The following is a 20,503-nucleotide window of genomic DNA, read 5'->3' on the forward strand; positions in this document are numbered from 1 at the left end:
CCTGTCTGCAGGACAGTAGCACCGGTCTTCTGGTGCCTCTGGCCTTTTTTCACTGCTTTGCCCCAACCATTCCTGTTAGGTATCTGGCAGTTTCCTGTTTTGGATGTTTACGCATTGCACACATACATACCTTTTAATGCAGCAAAAATGCATTTGGAGATTTTACCTAGGCATAAGGGAAGACTTTGTTAGTCAAATATCATATTGCAGAACAGATATGAATCAGCTTATATAAAAACTATAATATTACGAACATTGCATTAAACTATTAAATGGAATTGATTTGTTTATAGCTTAGTTGTTTGAAATGGAAGTCCATGAATCAGTACTTATTTCATGTCTATTGTGAATATTTTATTAATTCCTTTTCAGAATTATTGAATGAATAAAATTATTGAATATGCTGGTTCAAAAGTGTCAAATTGTTAGACTGGCCTGGGGATGTTTTATCCAGAACTGACATAACCACAGTTTGGAATAAAGTCTGTGCCACTGTTTGTTCAGTAATTCTGTTTGCCTTGTTCTCTGGATTCACGCAGACCCTGTGATTTGAGTGACCTGGAATATTTGGATGAGGAATTCCACCAGAGTTTGCAGTGGATGAAGGACAACAACATCACAGATATCCTCGACCTCACTTTCACTGTTAACGAAGAGGTTTTTGGACAGGTTTGTGGGATGTGGGCTTGGACAAGGGATTTTTGTATTTTATTGTAGAAAACGTACGAAACATAAAATTTACCCTCTTTTTTAAAAAAAAAATTTAGTTGTATGGACACATACCTTTATTTATTTATTTATTTATTTTTATATGGTGCTTAAGATTGAACCCAGTGCCTCACACATGCTAGGCCAGCGCTCTACCAGTAAGCCACAACTCCAGCCCTAAAATTTATCCTCTTAATGATTTTTAAGTACGTACTTGAATGATTTTTTTTTTTTCTTTTTTGGGTACTGAGGATTGAATTCAGGGCGTTGGACCACTGAGCCACATCCCCAGTTCTATTTTATATTTTATTTAGAGACAAGGTCTCACTGAGTTGTTTAGTGCCTCACTTTTGCTAAGGCTGGCTTTGAACTTGAGATCCTCCTATCTCATTCTCCTGAGCCGCTGGGATTACAGGTGTGCACCATCCCACCCGGCGCCTTGAGTAATCTTAAGAGCATTCAAATTGTTAGGCATCTAATCTTAAGAATTTTTTTCATCTTGCAAAACTGAAACACTACCCATTAAACAACTCTTCATTTCTCCCTTCCCCCAGCTCCTGATAACTACCATTCCATTTTTGTTTCTATAAATTTGACCACTCGAGATACTTCATATAAGTGGAAACATACACACTGATCTTTTTGTGACTTAGTTCATTTAGTATAATATCGTCAGGTTTCATCCATTTGGTAATTCCTTTTTAAGGATGAATAATATTCCATTTACCCGATTTTGTCTATCTATTCATCTATTGATAAAACACCTGGGTTTCTTCCACCTCTTGGCAATTAAAATGACTGTATGTTTGAATTTCTGCTTTCAATTCATATGGATGGATATATATACCCAGAAATGGGATTACTAGATAATATTATGATGGAAATTTGTTTTTAAACTTGAGAACAAGGAATATCATTCTTTCAAGTTATAATTCTTTGGTGACTACTTCCTTTAATAAATCTGCCCATGTCCTCTTTTTTTCGTTATGACATGGATCTACTTAAGGCAGTTTTTGAAAATCAAATGTGATAATGGGTCAAAAAGCATTTTTGTAAAGTATACCATACACATGTAAGATTTTTTTTGTTATCTGTACAACTACAAAAAATAATTCCTTTAATTTCCATCCACTTAGTCCTCCAAAATGCATATATCACAATATTATTTAACAAGATAAAACTCTCATGTGTTTTCTACTAGTGTTTATTTATATAACATTAAATCTTTTGATCAAATGGATTACAGTCTTATCAGAAAATAACCATAGCTTAAGAAGATTTAATAATCAAAGTTTTGAGAACATCATTTGCAAGAGACTCCCAAAGCCCATGATGTGCTAATTTGTAATAGGGTTGTTGTGAAATTTAAGTTAGAATGCTTTATAAGCACCTTACATGGATGTGGATAGTGTGCTGGATCTAGGGGTGAGGATTGCATACTGATTACTGCAGACCACCCAGCACCCATATCTCAGTCAAGGATCTTGGATAGGTCCTGGAAAATGTTAAAATTCTGTTGTATTTCTTTTGTATAAACATGCCTCTGAAGAATGTCCTCACACATAATTGAGAAAAAGCATTTCTTCCTATAACAGATGTACATGTAAATAAGTTTGAGAATATACTATTCATTGATTTGTCCTGCCACTAAATTGTCCTGTAGTAAACGAAGAGGTAAAATATGCTGTCCCCCTGTACCTGACCACTTTTAGCCCATCCTTCACACATTCCCGATAGCAGAAGACAGAATAATAAAATATACAAATTGTATTCAGTCAACCAGATAGCCATCTTAAATTTTTTGAGTTATATTCCCTAACCTATCTCCTAACATAGAAATGAATTCCAACTAAATCAGAAACCTGAAAGAAGAAATGAGAGAATTTTTATTTTTAATATTACAGCAAGGAATACTGCTCTAGATATAGCAGAAACTCTCAAAGTCATATAAATTGCCATAGTCAAATAAAATTATTTTTATAATTCTGCATGGCAAAATGTACCATAAATAACGTGAAAGTGGCACATTAGTTAACACACAACCCAAAAGCTATTTCCTCCAATATTGGAAGAGATCCCATAGATCAAAAAGAAATGGTCAGTCAACAATCAGTGACACTTGGTTTGTCTTGCAGCATTGAGCAGGGAGGTGAACTCTTAGGTGAATTTAAGATGACTAAAGATCATCCCCTTCCAACACCAACAAGTTTTGATAAAAATACCTGACACGTTGCCTGCCTTCTTACCTTTGGAAAGACAGCACACGGATCCTAACTTTGCTGGGTGACTTACTGTACTAAGTGGCAGTGCCATTCTCTGTGCTTCTGTGTATTGCTGTTTCTCTTCTCAAGGTCAGGCTGTGGTTCTTCAGCCACCATTTTTCCCAGCTGTAAAAACCATCTTCCCAATTCATTCTACTGTACTGTCATGTGTACCCTAAAAAAAAAAAAAAAAAAAAAAAAAAAAAAAAAATCTTCCCATCCTCTGCTATTTGTATTTGGTTCTTGTCAACTGTAAAAGGAAAAGACAGCATCTGTTAATTTGCTCTAATTGGGAGCACTAAGGATCTGACTTTAGTGTTGGGACATTCAGCTCCATCATGACAGACAACCTGGGGCATTTTCCTTTTGTTTCTGTTATGCCTCATGAGTTAAAGAAACGTCTTTCCTTTTATGACACAAACATTGTAGCTCTTCTGAAGTGCTTAAGCATCTGCTTTGAACAACCAAAGTCTTCTGCATGACTTCCACAAAAGGAAAAAGAACTAAAGAGACACTAATGCTGAAGTGTACAGAAGATTTTATGTGTAGTCATTCTAAAATCCCAATGTCTCCCTGGGAGATCAGTTGAATTGACAAGCATCTGAATTTCCTATTTCCTACAAGGTAACAGAAAGAGAGTTGAAGTCTGGAGGAGCCAACACCCAGGTGACTGAGAAGAACAAGAAGGAGTACATCGAGAGGATGGTGAAGTGGAGGGTGGAGCGCGGCGTGGTGCAGCAGACTGAGGCGCTGGTGCGGGGCTTCTATGAGGTAAGGGCCCAGCGGGCCTGAGGAAGGCAGGCTGCTTTGTCATAGAGCCTCTGCCCCTTGAGGCTCCTTGTGGGACCAGTACCTCAGTCAGCGAGGACAATGGAGAGGAAGAAGCAAGGTGGGCAAAGACCCAGCTCTCCTCACCAGTGTGCCAAGAGGACCTCACAAGGGTGCAAGGCTGAGGGGTCACAATTCTCTGGGAATCCCAACTCTTGTCAGAAGTGAAAAGTGCTCTTTAAAAACTGGTGTTGGTGTGGCCCCAGTGTGCCAGATGTGAAAACATCCAGCCTCTCCTATCAAAATATGTGTAGGGAGAATTTTTTTAGGTTCAATGAAACAAACAAAAAAAAAAAAAATGGAAGTGAAGGCATTGGGGGATGTTGTCCACTCCTGTTCAATTTTAATTTTGTTACAATCGCTTTGTGCCACATAATCCATGCTGAGTGGTAAATAGCAGTGACAGTTGCTAGACTTCCTGGGCACAAAAAATGATCCTTACATTTTTCCAGTTTAGAAATAAGAGGCTATGAAGGTTTGCTGAAGTCTTGAAAGGTTGTCTTTCCCTGCCAGAGTAAATAAAAGTATCAGCCACTTTTCCAACCACCACTAGTTTGATTAAAGGGGATACCAACACAGGCGTCCAGTTGAGCCTGGCACATTTGGCATGAGATGTAAAGCCAGAGCAGGGAGAGCTAACAAACAGGTCCTTCCAGATCTTTATAAAAGGGACCAAGGAAGTGTGGACTGTATTGAAATACAGTCATTTTAATATATAAGACCCAATACTAGGAAATGATCCTAATTTTATGTGAAAGGATAAGTATGTTTTAAGTGATATGGTAATAATTTAAGTGTTTTGTATTTTTTGCCTTTAAAATGAAATGCTACTTGGAAACTTAAATGTGACTCCAGAAAGTTGAGTCAGGTTTATTTGTGACATCACTCTCAGGGAGTGTCTGAAATACTGAGAACCGTGGACTCATTTTTTTTTCCCCTGTCCCTAGTCCATGAAGGATTGTATTCTAAATATCTAACTCAATGACTATCTTAGTCCATCCAAGATACTATAACAAAACACAATACACTGGGTAGCTTATAAGCTACAGAAATCTATTTCTTGCAGTTTGGCAGGCTGGAAAGTCCATGATTGAGGCACTAGCCAATTCAGTGTCTGACAAAGGCCCACTTCCTTGTTCACAGATGGCAGCTTCTCACAACTGTCCTCACTTTATGGAAGGAAGGAAGGATCTCTCTTTAAGAAGGGTACTAGCCCCATTACTGAGGGTTCTACCCCATGACCTAATTGCCTCCCAAAGACCCCTATTCCTAATACCTTCAACTTGGAAGGGAAGATTTCACAAAATGAATGGAGAGGTAGGGCACCACCATTCAGACCAAAGCAATGATTTTGAATTTAAAAAATGATTGCCTGTTGCTGCAGTCATGATTGCTTTCGCAGTTTAACCCCTGGCAATAATAATCATGAGTATGACCTTTCTATGTGTCTGGGCCTGGGTGCTGAAGCTAGTCTGTATTTCAGGTTGTAGACTCAAGGCTCGTCTCCGTGTTTGATGCCAGGGAGCTGGAGCTGGTGATAGCTGGTACTGCAGAGATCGACCTGAATGATTGGCGCAATAACACTGAGTATCGGGGAGGTGAGCTAGCAGTACTTGTGACTATACTGACTGTCACAAATAGAATTCTTCACTTCTTAGAGAAAAGTTGTTGGGGTAAAAGTGACATGACATAAAACTGACCATTTTAAAATGAACAATCCAGCCAGGTGCAGTGGCACATGCCCATCATCCCAGAAGCTCGGGAGGCTGAGGCAGGAGGATTGTGAGTTCAAAGCCAGCCTCAGCAATTTAGCAAGGCCCTAAGCAAATTAACTAGACCCTGACTCAAAATAAAAAATAAAAAGGGCTGTGGATGTTGCTCAGTGGTTAAGTGCCCCTGAGTTCAATCCCTGGTACCAAATAAATAAATAAAATGAACAATCCAGTGTCATTTAGTGCATTTGCAATGTTGTAAAACATGATCCATAGCTAGTTTTAAAATATTTTCATCACCCCAAAAAGAAATCCTATACCCATTAATCAGTTCTCCTCCCCAAATCTCTTCTCTTCCCCACCCCCAGCAACCATCTGTCTGCATTTTGTTCCTATGGACTTACCTATTCTGGACATGTCATGAAAATAGAATCATAGAAAACAGAGTCTTTTGTGTCTGGTTTCTTTGACTAGCATACTGTTTTGAGATTTATCATGTCATGGCATGTCCCAGTACCTCATTCCTTTCTATGGCTGAGTTAATAGTCCATCACATATATATGTAATCCTTCATTCTTGTTTTTGCTTGCGGTGCTGGGGATGGAATCCAGGACCTTGCACTTGTTAGGCAAACCATCTTCCACTGAGCTACAGCCCCAGCCGATTCATCACCGTCTGAAGACTACAAACTTGACCTGACTTCAGTACAGAGCAGGTGCTTGTCCAGCTTCCCACCTGAACCTTCCTTCAGGTGACAGTAACCCCTGGCCTAACCCTGTATAAAGGAAAACACTCCAGCCACGGGCAGCTCCTGAGTGGTTTGTGTGCTATCAGTGAAGCATCTCTCACGTCCTTTGGAATTGGATCCCTCTTTGCCTCAGTCCTGCTTTGCTGCAACACAGTTCTGTGGTCTCCCCAAATCTAATGTCTAACCCTTCCTAACTATTCATCTTACACTCTACCAAGAAAGCCTTCCTAAAACATCGTTCTCATCAGGCCACTTCCCTACCCACAAAACAAGCTTCTTATTACTTACAGAAGTTTTTCGAAGATTTTTTTTAAGGCCCAAAACCCTTCCTTTATGTAACGTATTCAGAGAAACCCCAATCAATATAACAGGGAGAAAACTAGGGGCATCAGGTCAGCCTCCGTTTCCCCACAGTACGCTTGGTCATGAGAGCCCTCTGAGACCTCTAGGTTGGCCTGGCATGAAAACTACATGCCCAAGGTGTCAAGTCAGAGTCTCTACCCACCTGTTAGGGCCTCTAATGCCCCCAGCAACTTCCCTTCCTGTCCTCCTCTGATTACCCCACGCAGGGTGGCTTACTGTTTCCTGCATGCCTTCCTCATTCTCTCTACTGTTTACTTCCCCTGCTAGAAATGACTTCCCCTTTTACTCTCCTTACACAAACTCTTTGTATGGTTAACTCCCACCCCTCTTGCTTTATGAAACTCTGTTTTGTTGTTGTTTGTGTTTTGGTGGTACTGGGGATTGAACCCAAGGCACCTTACTACTGAGCTACACCCCAGCCCGGTCATTTTTTTTTTTTTTTTTTTTTTTGAGACAGGATCTCACTAAGTTTCCCAGACTGCCTTTGAATGTACAACCCTTCTATCTCAGCCTCCAGAGTAGCTGGGATTAGAACCATGTGCCAAAACACCCAGCTGATTTGAAGCTGGAGAACTGCTTTATGGGTACAGGCCTTCTTTTGGGGGCAAAAATGGCAGCTAGGAGCCTGGAATATTCCTTTCACCAAGTTTGCTATTTACATTCAGTCTTTCTCAATTCCTCAACCCTCCTGTGGTATATATTGCCAAGATCTAAAACTTCAGGACAAAGAAAGTACGATGAAATACTGTATTATGAAGGTTCTGTGTTTACCCACTTTTCCATTCCTTGTCTACCGTTATATAACACAGGAACATTTCAAATGATGTCCCAATTGTTTAAATAGAAAGTAAATGCCTCTAAGGACATCTCTCAGAACATAAGGTCATTTCATAAAATAGCTATTTTCTAAACCTGCTTTTGTTTTAAAACTCGACCTAGTTACACAAATTACTTTAGACCTATCTTTCAAAAGGTCATTGTTAGAAAACTCCGCAGATCCAAAACCACTGTTCAGTTAGCACACCTGATGCGTGTTTCATTCTCTCCCCTCTGCCCCCTTCCTCCTTTTTCCTCAACCTCTATCTCCTTCCCTTTGCTCCAATCAGGTTACCATGATGGGCATCTTGTGATCCGCTGGTTCTGGGCCGCAGTGGAGCGCTTCAATAATGAGCAGAGATTAAGATTACTTCAGTTTGTCACGGGAACATCAAGCGTGCCCTACGAAGGCTTCGCGGCCCTTCGAGGAAGCAATGGGCTTCGGCGTTTCTGCATAGAGAAATGGGGGAAAATTACTTCTCTTCCCAGGTACATAGCTCCAGTCAGCCTTCAGGACACTTGCTGTAGAGGGCATAGTGTACTTTGTTATTTGGGTCTGGGTAATCACCCTTAAAGATGGGATTCTTGCTTATCACCCAGAGTATGGTTTGAGTTACTAGTGAAAGGTGTAGGTGAGGTATCTGTGAGACTTGAATTGAGACTATACTCTTAGCAAGGTTTTGATGATCAATGGTGTTTTGAGTTCACTGCCTTGGCCCGTGTGTAAATCGTGGGAAACTTTCCAATCAATGCATAGCCCAACTTAATTGGAAGAGTAATGTATAACATGTGGGAGGAGGAAAGTAAAGCAAGGGAATTAGCGTGAAGATAGCAAATGATGCTTGGAGGAACCCCACCAGCACCGTATCATACTTCTACATCAAGTATGTTACTTGACACTATGTAGAATAGTTACATATTCACATATGTTTCATATTTTTCCTCCTGAATTTTAATATATGTGAGGATGAGGCCATGGGCATCCTGTGTCTTTACAGTAACTTCCATATACTACACTATTGAAAAAGTTTTGTAAGATAAATGCAGAAAAGTAGGAACTGGGGTTCCAGGCAATTTTATGGAATAAATTCCCTATGCCATGAGTTTCAATCTCAGTACTTCCTGGATCCTTTCTATGTCTCTTCAAGCAGTATAGTCCTTATCAGTGAAATAAAGAACACTAAGAGATACTTCTCTATAGGTATCACAGTCATAAACTGCTTCAACAAACAGAAGAAAACATTGAGCGCTATTTTATTCTTCTGATATTTTCTAATTATAGAAGGAGATTTGCATTTAATTAAGATATATTTCTACATGGTAACTAAGTTAGTCAATTTTCCATTACTGTAACAAATACCTGGGATAAATCAACTTGAAAAGAAAAAAGATTGGTTTTGACTCACAGTTTTGGAGCTTTCAGTTCATGACCAATTAACCATGTTGCTTTGGGCCCATGGTGGCAACAGTACATCCTGAAAGGAGCACATGGCAAGAGGAGACCCATTCATCTCATGACCAGATGCAAAAAAATAAAAAATAAGATATATAGAAAGAAAACAGTGTAGAGTTCCCATATTTCCTTCAAGGACGTGTCCCCAATGACCTAACTTCCTCCAGCAGACTCTACACCTTAAAGGTTCTATCACCTTCCAGTCACACCACTCTGAGGACCAAGCCTTTAACACACGGGCCTTTGGGGGACATCCCAGTTCCAAACCATAGCACCACCCAAGTACCATTGTTAAATACCTATCGTGGAAGGGTTTACTAGACTGTAGTTCTCAACTTTCCCAGACTTCCTGGTGTCCTGAGGGCAATGCACCTGATGTTGGTGAGCATCCGTGGGTATGCCCAGATAGTTAACAACAGTTGAAGTTCCTGCTGCAATTATAGTCCTGCCTTCATTCACTCAGGTCAGTAGCAAAGCCTCAGCTCAGAGGATCTCATCAGCATGCTTCCACCAAGAACTGAACCTCCTGAATTAAGTCTAGCAAGAAAATAAGACCAAAAAAAATCAGAATTCCTATTCATCTAGTTTAATGATAGGTTTTAAGAATAAAACCATTTTGGAAACATTCTGCCTTTATTTTAGAGAAATGCAGTTTGAGTCATCACTGATGATTGCTTACCCCTATAGTGTGGAAGGAAGGAGACACAACAGGGTACCTGCCCATAGGAGCTTACAGTCTGGGGGAAACAACCTGATGACAGAATCAGAGGTATGCAAGGGGGTTAAAGCAATTTGAGAAAGTGAAACAGAGACTGAATCTATTGAGTTGCCTGCAGAAGAGGCACCAAAGAAACTAGCACTTAGGTAGACATTAGGAGGCAGGGATTAGGGAGAGAGGGAATTTCAGGCTGAGGGAGTAGAATGAACAAGGCCTGGGGTGAGCAATGGCCAGCACAGTAGATGAGATGTCCCAGGAGATATCACAGGTATGGGGTTGAGATAGTCTGATGGGCCACCAGGACGAGACTCATCTGAGAAGTCTCTGCCTCATTCTTCATAAAGTGAGTCATTACCTTTGTCACCATTATACTCAAAGCTTTGGAAGCTTTGAAATATGCATTAAATACTGTTAACCCACATAAAGGGCTTTAAGGAAGACATTGGGCTAGATTCTTCACATCTGGACCAAGGCACACTGAAAAAGCTGCTGCTGTGTGAGCTCTGGAGAGGGTTTCTGGGGGGAAATGGGAACTTTACTCTGGGACAGGACTCCAAGAAGCAAATGCCTGTGAGGACAGTGAAAATAACCCACTGAACAAGGTCCTTTGACCAGGCTGTTCTGAACAGTTTCTGAATATCCACGAACTTTAAAAGTGTCACCTGGGTGTAGAGAGACAAACAAAACCTCTAGCTTCCCAGAACTGGTTCAGGAAGTACTAGCCAGGCCACGTGGCAAGCAGTAGGAAGCCCTGAGGCCCACAGAACCGCAAAGCAGACTCAAGGTGCCGTAAGGCTTCCCACGGGCTGTGAGCCTCAGCAGGGTTGGCCCACACCCAGGAGAGGGGGCCTGGGGCTATTATTTCCTCAGATATTTTTTTCTCTACAGAAAGAAAAGGCAGCTGGCTTCCCAGGTGAAAGTGCCAAATATTGTCAAAGCAAAACCCCAGTGGTAACCCAGCCTAAATAAAACCTTTATATGGGTCCAAGTCCTTGCCTTCTAAAAAGTGTATGGGGATGAGGAAAAATGACTTTGAAGGTAGTGGTTTCTAGGAAGAAATTTTGGTATTCCTCCCAGTGGAAAAACTGTACATCACCACAGCTGAAGTCTAGGAGAGGTAGAATTGGCACTGGCGTTGAGGTCAGGGAACTAGGAGGCTGGGGTGCCTAACTGGTCATCATATGGACTTACCTGCTACACAGTCTGGTGGAAGAACTTGACATGGAAACAAAGATTTAAGATAAGCACCAGAGATTTTAATAAATGCAATACCTAGAAATTCAGAAGGTCAGAAGGAGTAGAAGGTATATCTAGGTCACTGACTGTCAAGCTTTTTAGACATAGCCTACAAGAAAAAAAATTACCCTCTATATCACAACCCAGTATGTTTATATGTGCTGGTTTGCATGTATGTGTGTATGTGTCTGAAAGTTCCTTAAAGCAAGATTTTACGTTTATTACCTGCAGTACATACTACTTTCTACTCAGCCCTATTTTACTAAATTAATGTGTAAGACAGAATCTGCAGTTTAAAAAAAAAAATCTAAAGGGCATGAGTTTCAAAGACACAGAAATTTCTGATCAAGGATTGCAAGAAATAATCTGGAATTAACAGTGAGGAGTGAGAATGCTCATCTACATTACAGAATATGGAACACTGGACAGTATCTCCTCATGAGGACTGGAGAAGGGACCCTGGAAGACTTTAAGGAGCTTGGAGAATTTCCTTCCTTTGATCAAGGGCTCGAGGCGGGACAGAAGAAAAGTCTGGGAAGAAAAAGAAACAGAAAATAGGTTAGATCAGACATAGCCCAGGGAAGTGTGGAAATGGCACAGAGGTGAGGTGACAACCACAGGAATTTACATTTGGGTCAGAGGCCAAGGATAACAGAGCCATGAGTCATGAGTGGACCAACTGACCTTAAAGTTGAAAAGAAAATTCTCATATACTTTACTGTGGATGTAAACTGAACCCAGGTCCAGAATTGTTTAAGTTTGTAGTTGGCTTACACTGCAACAATTGGTTCAAAAGGTAGGGATGAAGGTGATTTTGCATACTCCATGGAACATTTGACAATGTCTGAAGACTTTCGGTTATAAGAACATCTTAAAATGCACAGGACAGCCTCCATGCCAAAGAATGATCAAGTTTAAAATGCTGGGGCTGGGGAGATAGCTCAGTTGGTTGAGTGCTTGCCTTGCAAGCACAAGGCCCTGGGTTCGATGCCCAGCACCCCAAAAATAAATAAATAAATAAATAAATAAAATGCTAATAGTGCCTAGGTGAGAAATCCTCCTCTGGGTTCTGCAAAGGCTAGAAGAGAACTGACAAAGGAGTCCTGAGGAGGCCATCAAGGAATCCAGGAGAAAAAATGGCAGCCTTTAGGAAACCAAAGAGAAGCTAAGGGAGAGAGGTAATCAAGAGGAAGAGCTGCCAGATGCTTTTAAGGAGCAGGTGGGAGCAGAGTATGGACTTTCTGGATATGGAGATTGAGAGGTTATTGACAAACTTGAAAAAGAGGGTTTAGCAGGATGAGGACAAGGCCCATCTGAATGAATGAGTCTGTAGTTAGGCAGGGAAGAGAACTGGCATGAAGAAAAGACACCACTTACACAACTGGCCTCACAATTGGCTAAGGAACAAGCAGCAAAGAGTAGTGGCTTGACAGTCAAGTGTTTTGTTTGTTTTTGACCAACTTTAAGGTCTCTACTGGGTGGGAACAAGACTTTCTTTGACACTGCCCAAATTTATCCATCAACATGTTAACACTGGAAACATTAGAGGAGACAAAGAGATCAACTATACAGATGACACAAATTAGAAGAGTATAAACAATGCACTGAGCACAGCACCATCCAAATCCAAAATTAATCCCAAAGTTTTGGGACCCTAGGTTGGCATCAACATAGTAGAATTTAATATGGCATGATTGAAAAAATTCTTGTGAAGTTTCAAAGCATCAATTATGAGATGAGGGTAACCTCATTTGCAGTAGGTCATGGGTAAAAAGCCAGGATCTTAAATCACCACCGGTGTGACACAGTTCCTAAAACCATTATCACAAACACGGTTGCATTATTAAGAGAGTCTTAAGTTTAAATAATGATTCACGGGTTACAAAAGGCATTTATCTGTGTTCTATCATCAATTCTCCACATAACCCTCTGAAGTAGACACAGCACATATTATTATCCCCTTTTACAAGTAAGAAAACTAAAGCTCAGAAGAATTAACTGAATATTCCAAGTCATAAAGCTGGTTAGTGGCTAGACTGGGATCAGAATAGAGATTTTTTTAGTCCACTTCCCCACACCTACCTGGCAGCACTTGGTCCAGTGCACAGGGAATGAGGTACATGAGTTTCTCTGTGTTGTCTGAACGACACCTGGAGAGTCCCAAGCATGTGGGAATGCTGAATTGAATTTTGACTGGATTGCATTCATTCATTATAGATGACAAACTAGAATTTATTTAAGGGAGCTAACCAAAGCTACCAACAAATAGTTAAAAAAGTATATAAACATTCAGACTAAATTCTGTTTGCTAATGCATTCTGCTTCATCACCCAAATTATCTTGTGCATGATTAATTTGGTTCCAAATAATTTGTAAATATGAGATTCTTTTTCCTGTGGCATTGCTACCCCCAAATGCCATTAAAATGACCAGAGGAAGAAAACCAAGAAGTTGTCTGCCTGTTCAAATCACACTCCTGGCTAATTCATCTAGTTTCAAAAGCACACTTGGGATTTTTCTGCCCCACTTGACTTGGTTAGCCCAGGGCATGTTCTAGTTTCAGTCTTTCTGAACGTAAATAAGAAGCACTGCAATCATCGTCCTACTTGGTTTACTGACTTCCCTTTCACTTTCAAATACTCAAATACTCTCTTTTAGGAAAATATTTCAATTATGAAGGAACTAAGCCTGTGTGAATCTTAGGTAATGACCAATGAACCCTGGTCATTGTTTGTTTTGGTTTGTTTCCAGTTAATTCCTTAAAGGCCTGAGGGCAGATACTCTATTGTCTCGTGCCCATCCTTGGAGTTAGGAGGGGATGTCGGGGAGTAGAAAGGAGGATGCAGGTGAAGGTCAATTCCCCAAGGGCAACAAAGGAGCCATTACCAGAAGGAGGAATGAATGCTGGGAGGGCAAAAATAAACAACAAAACAACAACAACAAAAATACCAGCATCGTCAGATTCTCCCTGTGCAGGAAAACTCACCTTACCCTCTTTCCTCCTTCCTCACTCCTCAAATGATCTCCCCATAACCTGAGTGCTGTATCAGCCTGCACAATGATCTGACACTCTCATTTATACATTTCAAAATGAAGGAATAAATAATAGGCAATTGCCCAAAGGGATCTTATCATTTTTAACATGCCAAACAAAGTTCTAATGGAAGAAGTTCAGTTTTGCTTGTTTGTGTGTATGTTTGTTTTATGGTTCTATTTTGTTTGTTTTATTTTGAGTATTCTTTGCTTCGCTGGTTGACGTCACAAAACACCAATTCAACACACCACTCCATCTGGGGAGGAAAAGGTTTCAAATTAATTTTCGGCTGCACCATTCACCTTTCTCCCTATTTTGGTACAAGACTCAAGATCAACAGATGCTTCTGTAGATAAGTAACTTGGACAGGAAGCAGCTAGTCAGATGATCTGAGACTCCTCCAGAGGATCTGTGTGCACGCCTCTGTACTCACGACTGCAGACCCATATGAATGTTTCCTGGTCCATGAGTTAGCAAGGTGGCAGGGAAGATATTCCTGGTCTAGGGCAGATGCTGGCAAGCACAAGTCTGCAGGATGATGCATATGATGACGATGGCAGAACCTGGGGCAGCGGTATGAGGATGTCCCAGGCATTGAGAGAGGGCAGGCTCACAAGTTCAGCTTTTCTCAAAAATGCAGCACTTCAGCTTTAGGTTCTACTGGGGTAGAGGAATCAGACTTGTCTCCAGGGCTCACCTGACTTGAATGAAGAATTGGATCTCAGAATTCAGAGCACAGTGGACTCCTTCATGTTGATACACATGATTTATAGAGGCCCAGAAATCAGGACTGGTCAAGAATACTTGAGAATATGATCCTTTAATGGAAATTTTATTTCAGGCTCCTTCACTGCAGTTCATACCTCAATTGCAAAATCAGAGTGATATCATAGAGCTGATAAATGGTTTGCTTGTGTAGTCCTAGTGTAGTGTAGTTCATTTACAAATGCCAAACATTCATTTCTCGTTGTTCCACTCCTTCTACTGCTCTATTTATGTCTAGAAGACTATGGTTTGTAGTTTGCAATGTTTTATGGTCCTGCTCATTTTTTATTCCATTTTGTGGTCCAGAAACATTTCTATCATTGAGACACTCTCACCAATCTGTTCTCCTCCATTCAGGGCACACACGTGCTTCAACCGATTGGATCTTCCACCATATCCCTCATACTCTATGTTGTACGAAAAGCTTTTAACAGCAGTGGAAGAAACCAGCACCTTTGGACTTGAGTGAGGAAATGGAACCTCGCCTGACATTTTCCTGGCCAGTGACATCACCCATTCTGGGATGACCCCCTTTCCGTTTCCCTTGATCAACTCTCCTTTGATTTTGGTATTCCATGATTTTTATTTTCAAACCAAATCAGGATTGACAAAAGCTGTGCATGAAGAACTGCCTTCTTCTAAGATCTAACCTTCAGGCTTATCTCCTCTGTTTTCAATGAACTGCTAGCCTGTATGCAATATTAAAAACAGCTGTCTCAAGGTCTGTGTATATCTCCACATACCTCCATTACTAACAATGAAATACAAATGCAAGTTACGCTACACTTGACCAAATGGTAATAAATGTTTACTTCCATTTCTATCATTTGAGAGAAAATTTGAGCATTAAGCATTCCAAGCTTTTATACGCCCATGTCTTCTAAGCAGAACCACCATTTTTTTTATCATTTCTAACAACCAACTCCAGACTTAGGAGTTGATCGATTCTTTGTTTTCCTCCCATTCTACTTTCCTCTGTGCATACTATCTATTCAAAGGACAGCAGTGGCAAAATTGAAATTTTTATACATTCATGATTTATAGGTGGCATCAGTCCCATCAGCTGGAACTAGCCTAGCCATATGGTGCAAATACGTCACTTCCAACAATTAACCACAGTGAGGAAAGCGTCTCCTGCTGATGAGATGCGGTGCATCCCAAGGGTTGTGGGGATTGTGGGCCCAACTTGGGTTCAGAGAAGTCTAGGAGGGGGAGCACCCTTGGTGAACACTTGCCACATAAGAAGCATAAACCTGTGCACATGTCTAAGAAGGAAATTTTGATTGATGTAGCCTGAAGGAGGAGGCTCAACCCCTATTGTGTTGCTTTGAATGTGGTAAAGCAAGCAGAAGAAAGGAAAGGAATTGAATATGAGTTCTGCACTGTTTTTTTCAGTCTAGCCACCATTCTCCTTCACAAAAGAAAAAAATGTATACAGAATCTTGTGACTTTTGTTAAAGCCAGGTTAACTTACTTTTTTTTTTTTTAACTTTGGTATTGATTTTTTTTCATACTTTTTTCTTCTCTTTTTTAAATTATTGTGATCAAGTTCCTTCACATCTGATTGTCCCCAGGGACAACAAGAAATAAGAAGCTGCAGAGAGTGATGGTGCTTGTTAGGGATCAAGGGCAATATGTACTTCTCCTTCATCCATAGCAATCCTCCGAAGGCACGTTGATTTGTGTCAAAATAAATATCCAGTTTCTTTTAGCCTTCAATAAAAAGATATCTCAGAAAATTTTGTGTTTTCAGAAAAGCAGTTGCAGGCTCCAAAGACAGCCTAACCTCTTGATTACATTTGAGATAAACCCAATCATAATGGTCATTTGCTATTTTTGTAACCTTGTTATCCATGTTGTCTGAAATATATCATAAATGAAAGTGTTTTTCTTCACTGGGAAAAGAAGAGCTAAAGAGACCCAACTATTTAAATGTCACATTGTTTTCAGTGTATTAAAACAAGGGAGAAATGTAAGACAAAGGTGATTTCAAATCAAGCTCTGCCTTATGGCTCATTATACTGTGTCTGGGAAGTTCATTATTTGTGTTCCCTGCATTCTAAAATAAAACATTTTCTTAGTAGAAATTATTTACAATGTCCAGCACCCCTTCCTGCTGTGTATCTATTGTCAATCAGTAGTATATTATATAAATTTATCCTTCCTTATGGTCTAAAAAGAATATTTTCCAAGATGAGTTGGAATGTGTAAGTTATATGATATAGAATTTGAAAGATATGTAAAACTCAGTTTGTATTTCAGTATCTGAAAAGTAATGGATTCCAGTGGAGCTGTTACTTATTTATGAAATCAAAACATAAGAATTGCCAGATGCTCGTGTCTATAATCCCAGCAACTCAGAAGGTCGAGGCAGGAGGATCACAAGTTCAAAGCCAGCCTCAGCAACTTAGCAAGGCCCTAAGCAACTCAGCAAGACCCTGTCTCCAATAAAATATAAAAAAGGGCTGGGGATATGGTTTAGTGGTTAATTGCCCCTGGGTTCAATCACTGGTACCAAAAAAAAACCTATAATGATTATACAAATCATTATACAAATATTTTAGTCTAACAGTTTGAAAAGCAACTATAATACAGGGGCAGCTTTCATCTTCAAAATTTGGTGTTATACATATGTAAATATTTATTAATTCAAGCATTCAACTCTGGTTTTTTAGTACTATATTATTTGTTGGAAAGAAAGTTGAAAGAAAAAGATGAAGCCTGCTCTTAGAGAGTTCTACATTTCACCTACATTATCTTCTTAATCTATTAATTAGATTCATTAATATTTATTCTACCCATATGTAGAAGGAAAAAGTTATCTTAGAAATTATATACAGATGGGTAACCTGGTGTAGATGGTTCTTTAATTAACATTCTTATCTGCCACCTCTGCTGCCAATGCCTTGGCTCTAGATGTATTCCACCAAGCCTAACAGAAACAATATTTCATAAATGTACAAAATGCCATAAAGAGATAGTGATGTCAGTGTCACCTGAGAAAATGTAAAGTTGCCTAATGGGGCCCTAGCATTCCATTACAGCCTTGTGTAGAGGAAGGACATCAGAGTAAAGATGAACTCAGAAACCAGTCATGGAAAGATTTTTTCTAGCTCATGCACGATGCTGATTTAGCAATTATGTCTAATTTCACCACAAATACCTACAGAACTGAATTTTGCTATTAATTTCACCAGGTAGAGATGTGAACCACCTTGAATTATATAATTCAATGGGTAGGGCAGATCTGTTTTTTACCACATGTAATTGTTTTTTCTAGCTTTAAAGCATGAGTTTTCTCCATGGAAGCAAATTGCAGAATTGGTTGCTTACAAGTCAGAAGCCTCCTAAAACAAGACATTTTAGATCTAGTTTTAGTAAGGGTATAATACATTTTATTGGGAGAGAAACAAGAACAATAAATCAGAGAAAATTTATGTTACAATTTTGAAAAATACTTTTAAATTATTTAAGAGATTATAATAATAATTTCATGGATACTACAAATTTTTAAAATGACAATTTCTTTTTTTTTTTAGTTGTAGATGAACACAATATCTTTATTTTATTTATTTATTTCTATGTGGCTATGAGGATAGAACCCAGTGCCTCACACGTGCTAGACAAGTGCTAACCACTGAGCTATAACCCCAGCCCATGAATGTTTTATTCTATAATATAAAGATGATTATACCCAAAGTAGAAGCTGACTCTACAGGATCTGAAGAAGTCTAGATGTACTGAATTCTTTGTGACTTCCTATATACGTAAATTGGTGAGGTTGTGAAGTTTTTACTACCATAGCTATTGTAGCACTAAAATTGCTGGGAGGGTAGTGAGAAAATTAAGGAAGAGAGAGATGATTTTCTGGCAAACTATAAACATGAAAGATTTCAGTCTTCTTCCTTTTAATGCATGACCATATGTCCTTTAACGGTAAGAATATTTGTGTGGCAAGACAATGAGCTGAGTTTTCCAGACCAGCTCTGTATCAATTAAATCACCAGTCCCTGGGTAAACCATATGTCTGAAATTTGGATTCAGAAAATTTCTCAATTGCCACAAATGTTTTCCCAGTCAAGATGAAACACTTTCAGATGAAAGTAGTTAGAACTTTACATAACAAATGTGGTGCTTTATTATTATTATTATTATTATTATTATTATTATGTATTTCAGTGTCCATTATTAAAACTACTGCAATACTATATCATAAAAATCTGGGATGGATGTTCCAGCCATCACAAAGTCCAAAAGAGAAAGTGTTATTTTCCTGTTAGTGACATGTAGTCCCTTTGTTCTAGTAGAAAAAAGGTGCCTAGAGGTAGAATATAGAGTAAATATTGTTCCATTAGCCTACTTCCTGCAGCTTCCAATTTATCTAAGGAAATGTCTATTAACAATTTTGTTAAAAAGTCTTTGTTCTAGTCAATAGCAGGAGCAGTCCACCTTACTGGGCTGATTTTGCTTACATCGACAAGAGAAATGTCACGTGATACTCAGGCCGCGCTTTCTCTTCCATCATACAACCTTCAAGGAATGTCAATAAACTCACTTTGGTATGGCACAGTGTATGCGCTTTATTGTAAAGGGAAGTCTAGGGAAAGGCATAACAATTTGTATCCTGACTGGATACTGACTGGATGCAAGTAATAAAACAAAACAGAAGGCTAACAGCTGTTTTGTAAACAATCTTCAAGGGGGAAAAAAAAATCACTTATCAAATGAACATAGTATATGCTCACAAATCCATGAATAAAGGAATGACTTTTGTAACAGATTCCTTGTGTGTGCCCAGTAGAGCTACACACAAACCACACAGGCTTCATTTGTGACAGTTCTTTAGGCTAACCCAGGAGAGCACTGACTTCTGTGAAATCCTACCCACTTGAGATGCACCTACGTAGACTTCAGGTCTGACACTCAGTGTGGTGTTGGGACAAGGGTTTCCATGGGCAAACATGTGGTCTTACAATACCTATCACAAATTCCCAGTCTGGAATTGGTATCATCGACCACCGGTCATTCAAAAGACCAACCATATGTTTCTCAGTGAGTGGTCAGAAGCTGATTTATTCTGTGAGGGGGAAAAATATTTTTTTATTAGAAAAAAGTGTGAGTTAGAATGGAGAAGGGAAAACCTGAGGGACTGATTACCTTGATATTACATTTTTTACACACATGCTCAGTTGACTTTAGATTTTTTTCTCTAACTGAAATGAATTTTTCTCTTCAGGTAGAAGAGAACAATTAGCCTAGACCATAATTTACCAAAAGGAGTAGGTTATATCATTTTGTTTTAATCTGATCATTATTCTGAAATCAAGATTAGACTTCTAAGTTCCTGATCTCTATGACTGATGCTCACTAATTATATGCTGTAAAGGAAAAAGGTGACACACACAGATTATTTTCAAAATGTAGTTTAAATATGTTTACAGAGGATGACTCTCTAACAGGATAAATGGAGTGAGGGAAGAGCAGACCTTTATTTACAGCTCAGTAGTTATCACTTTTGTACCTGGAAATCAGCTGAGGTACTTTTGCCTAACTGGCTTATCTTGGAAATGAGGAATTTGAGACAAGAGCTAACTTGCTCCAGGCCACTAAGGCCTTCTGTGACAGGATGCTCTGTCACAAAATACCACGTGGGGTCCTGGGTTCCTGGACCTGACATCACCATTAGGAAATTTTCCAGAAAGGAGAGGTGTGAAGAAGAGATGGAAGTCGAGAAAGTGCCATCTGGATACCAGGAATCCATAGCAGGTGTATAGTCACCAAAGAAGAAAGTGGGCTGCTTGCTCCCAGAGCCCATCTGGATACTAGGATTGTGGTCACAAAGTAACTCAAAATGGGTAGTT

At 39.6% G+C, this 20,503-nt stretch overlaps 1 protein-coding gene across 4 annotated transcripts in view; it reads left to right on the top strand.

Moving 5' to 3' along the window:
- Nucleotides 1-18,181, top strand: part of Hecw1 (HECT, C2 and WW domain containing E3 ubiquitin protein ligase 1) — a 428,371-nt gene extending 410,190 nt beyond the window's left edge. For all 4 annotated transcript variants that reach the window (XM_047562304.1, XM_047562303.1, XM_047562306.1 and 1 more), the window contains 5 exons: nt 540-669; nt 3,594-3,740; nt 5,281-5,395; nt 7,727-7,925; nt 15,000-18,181. In XM_047562304.1, coding sequence (XP_047418260.1) covers nt 540-669; nt 3,594-3,740; nt 5,281-5,395; nt 7,727-7,925; nt 15,000-15,111 — 703 coding nt within the window. In that variant the 3' untranslated portion in view covers nt 15,112-18,181. The remainder of the gene's footprint in view (nt 1-539; nt 670-3,593; nt 3,741-5,280; nt 5,396-7,726; nt 7,926-14,999) is intronic.
- The last annotated feature ends 2,322 nt before the right edge of the window (nt 18,182-20,503 follow it).

Source organism: Sciurus carolinensis, chromosome 8 (genome assembly GCF_902686445.1).
Source record: "Sciurus carolinensis chromosome 8, mSciCar1.2, whole genome shotgun sequence".
Classification (NCBI taxonomy): Eukaryota; Metazoa; Chordata; class Mammalia; order Rodentia; family Sciuridae; genus Sciurus; species Sciurus carolinensis.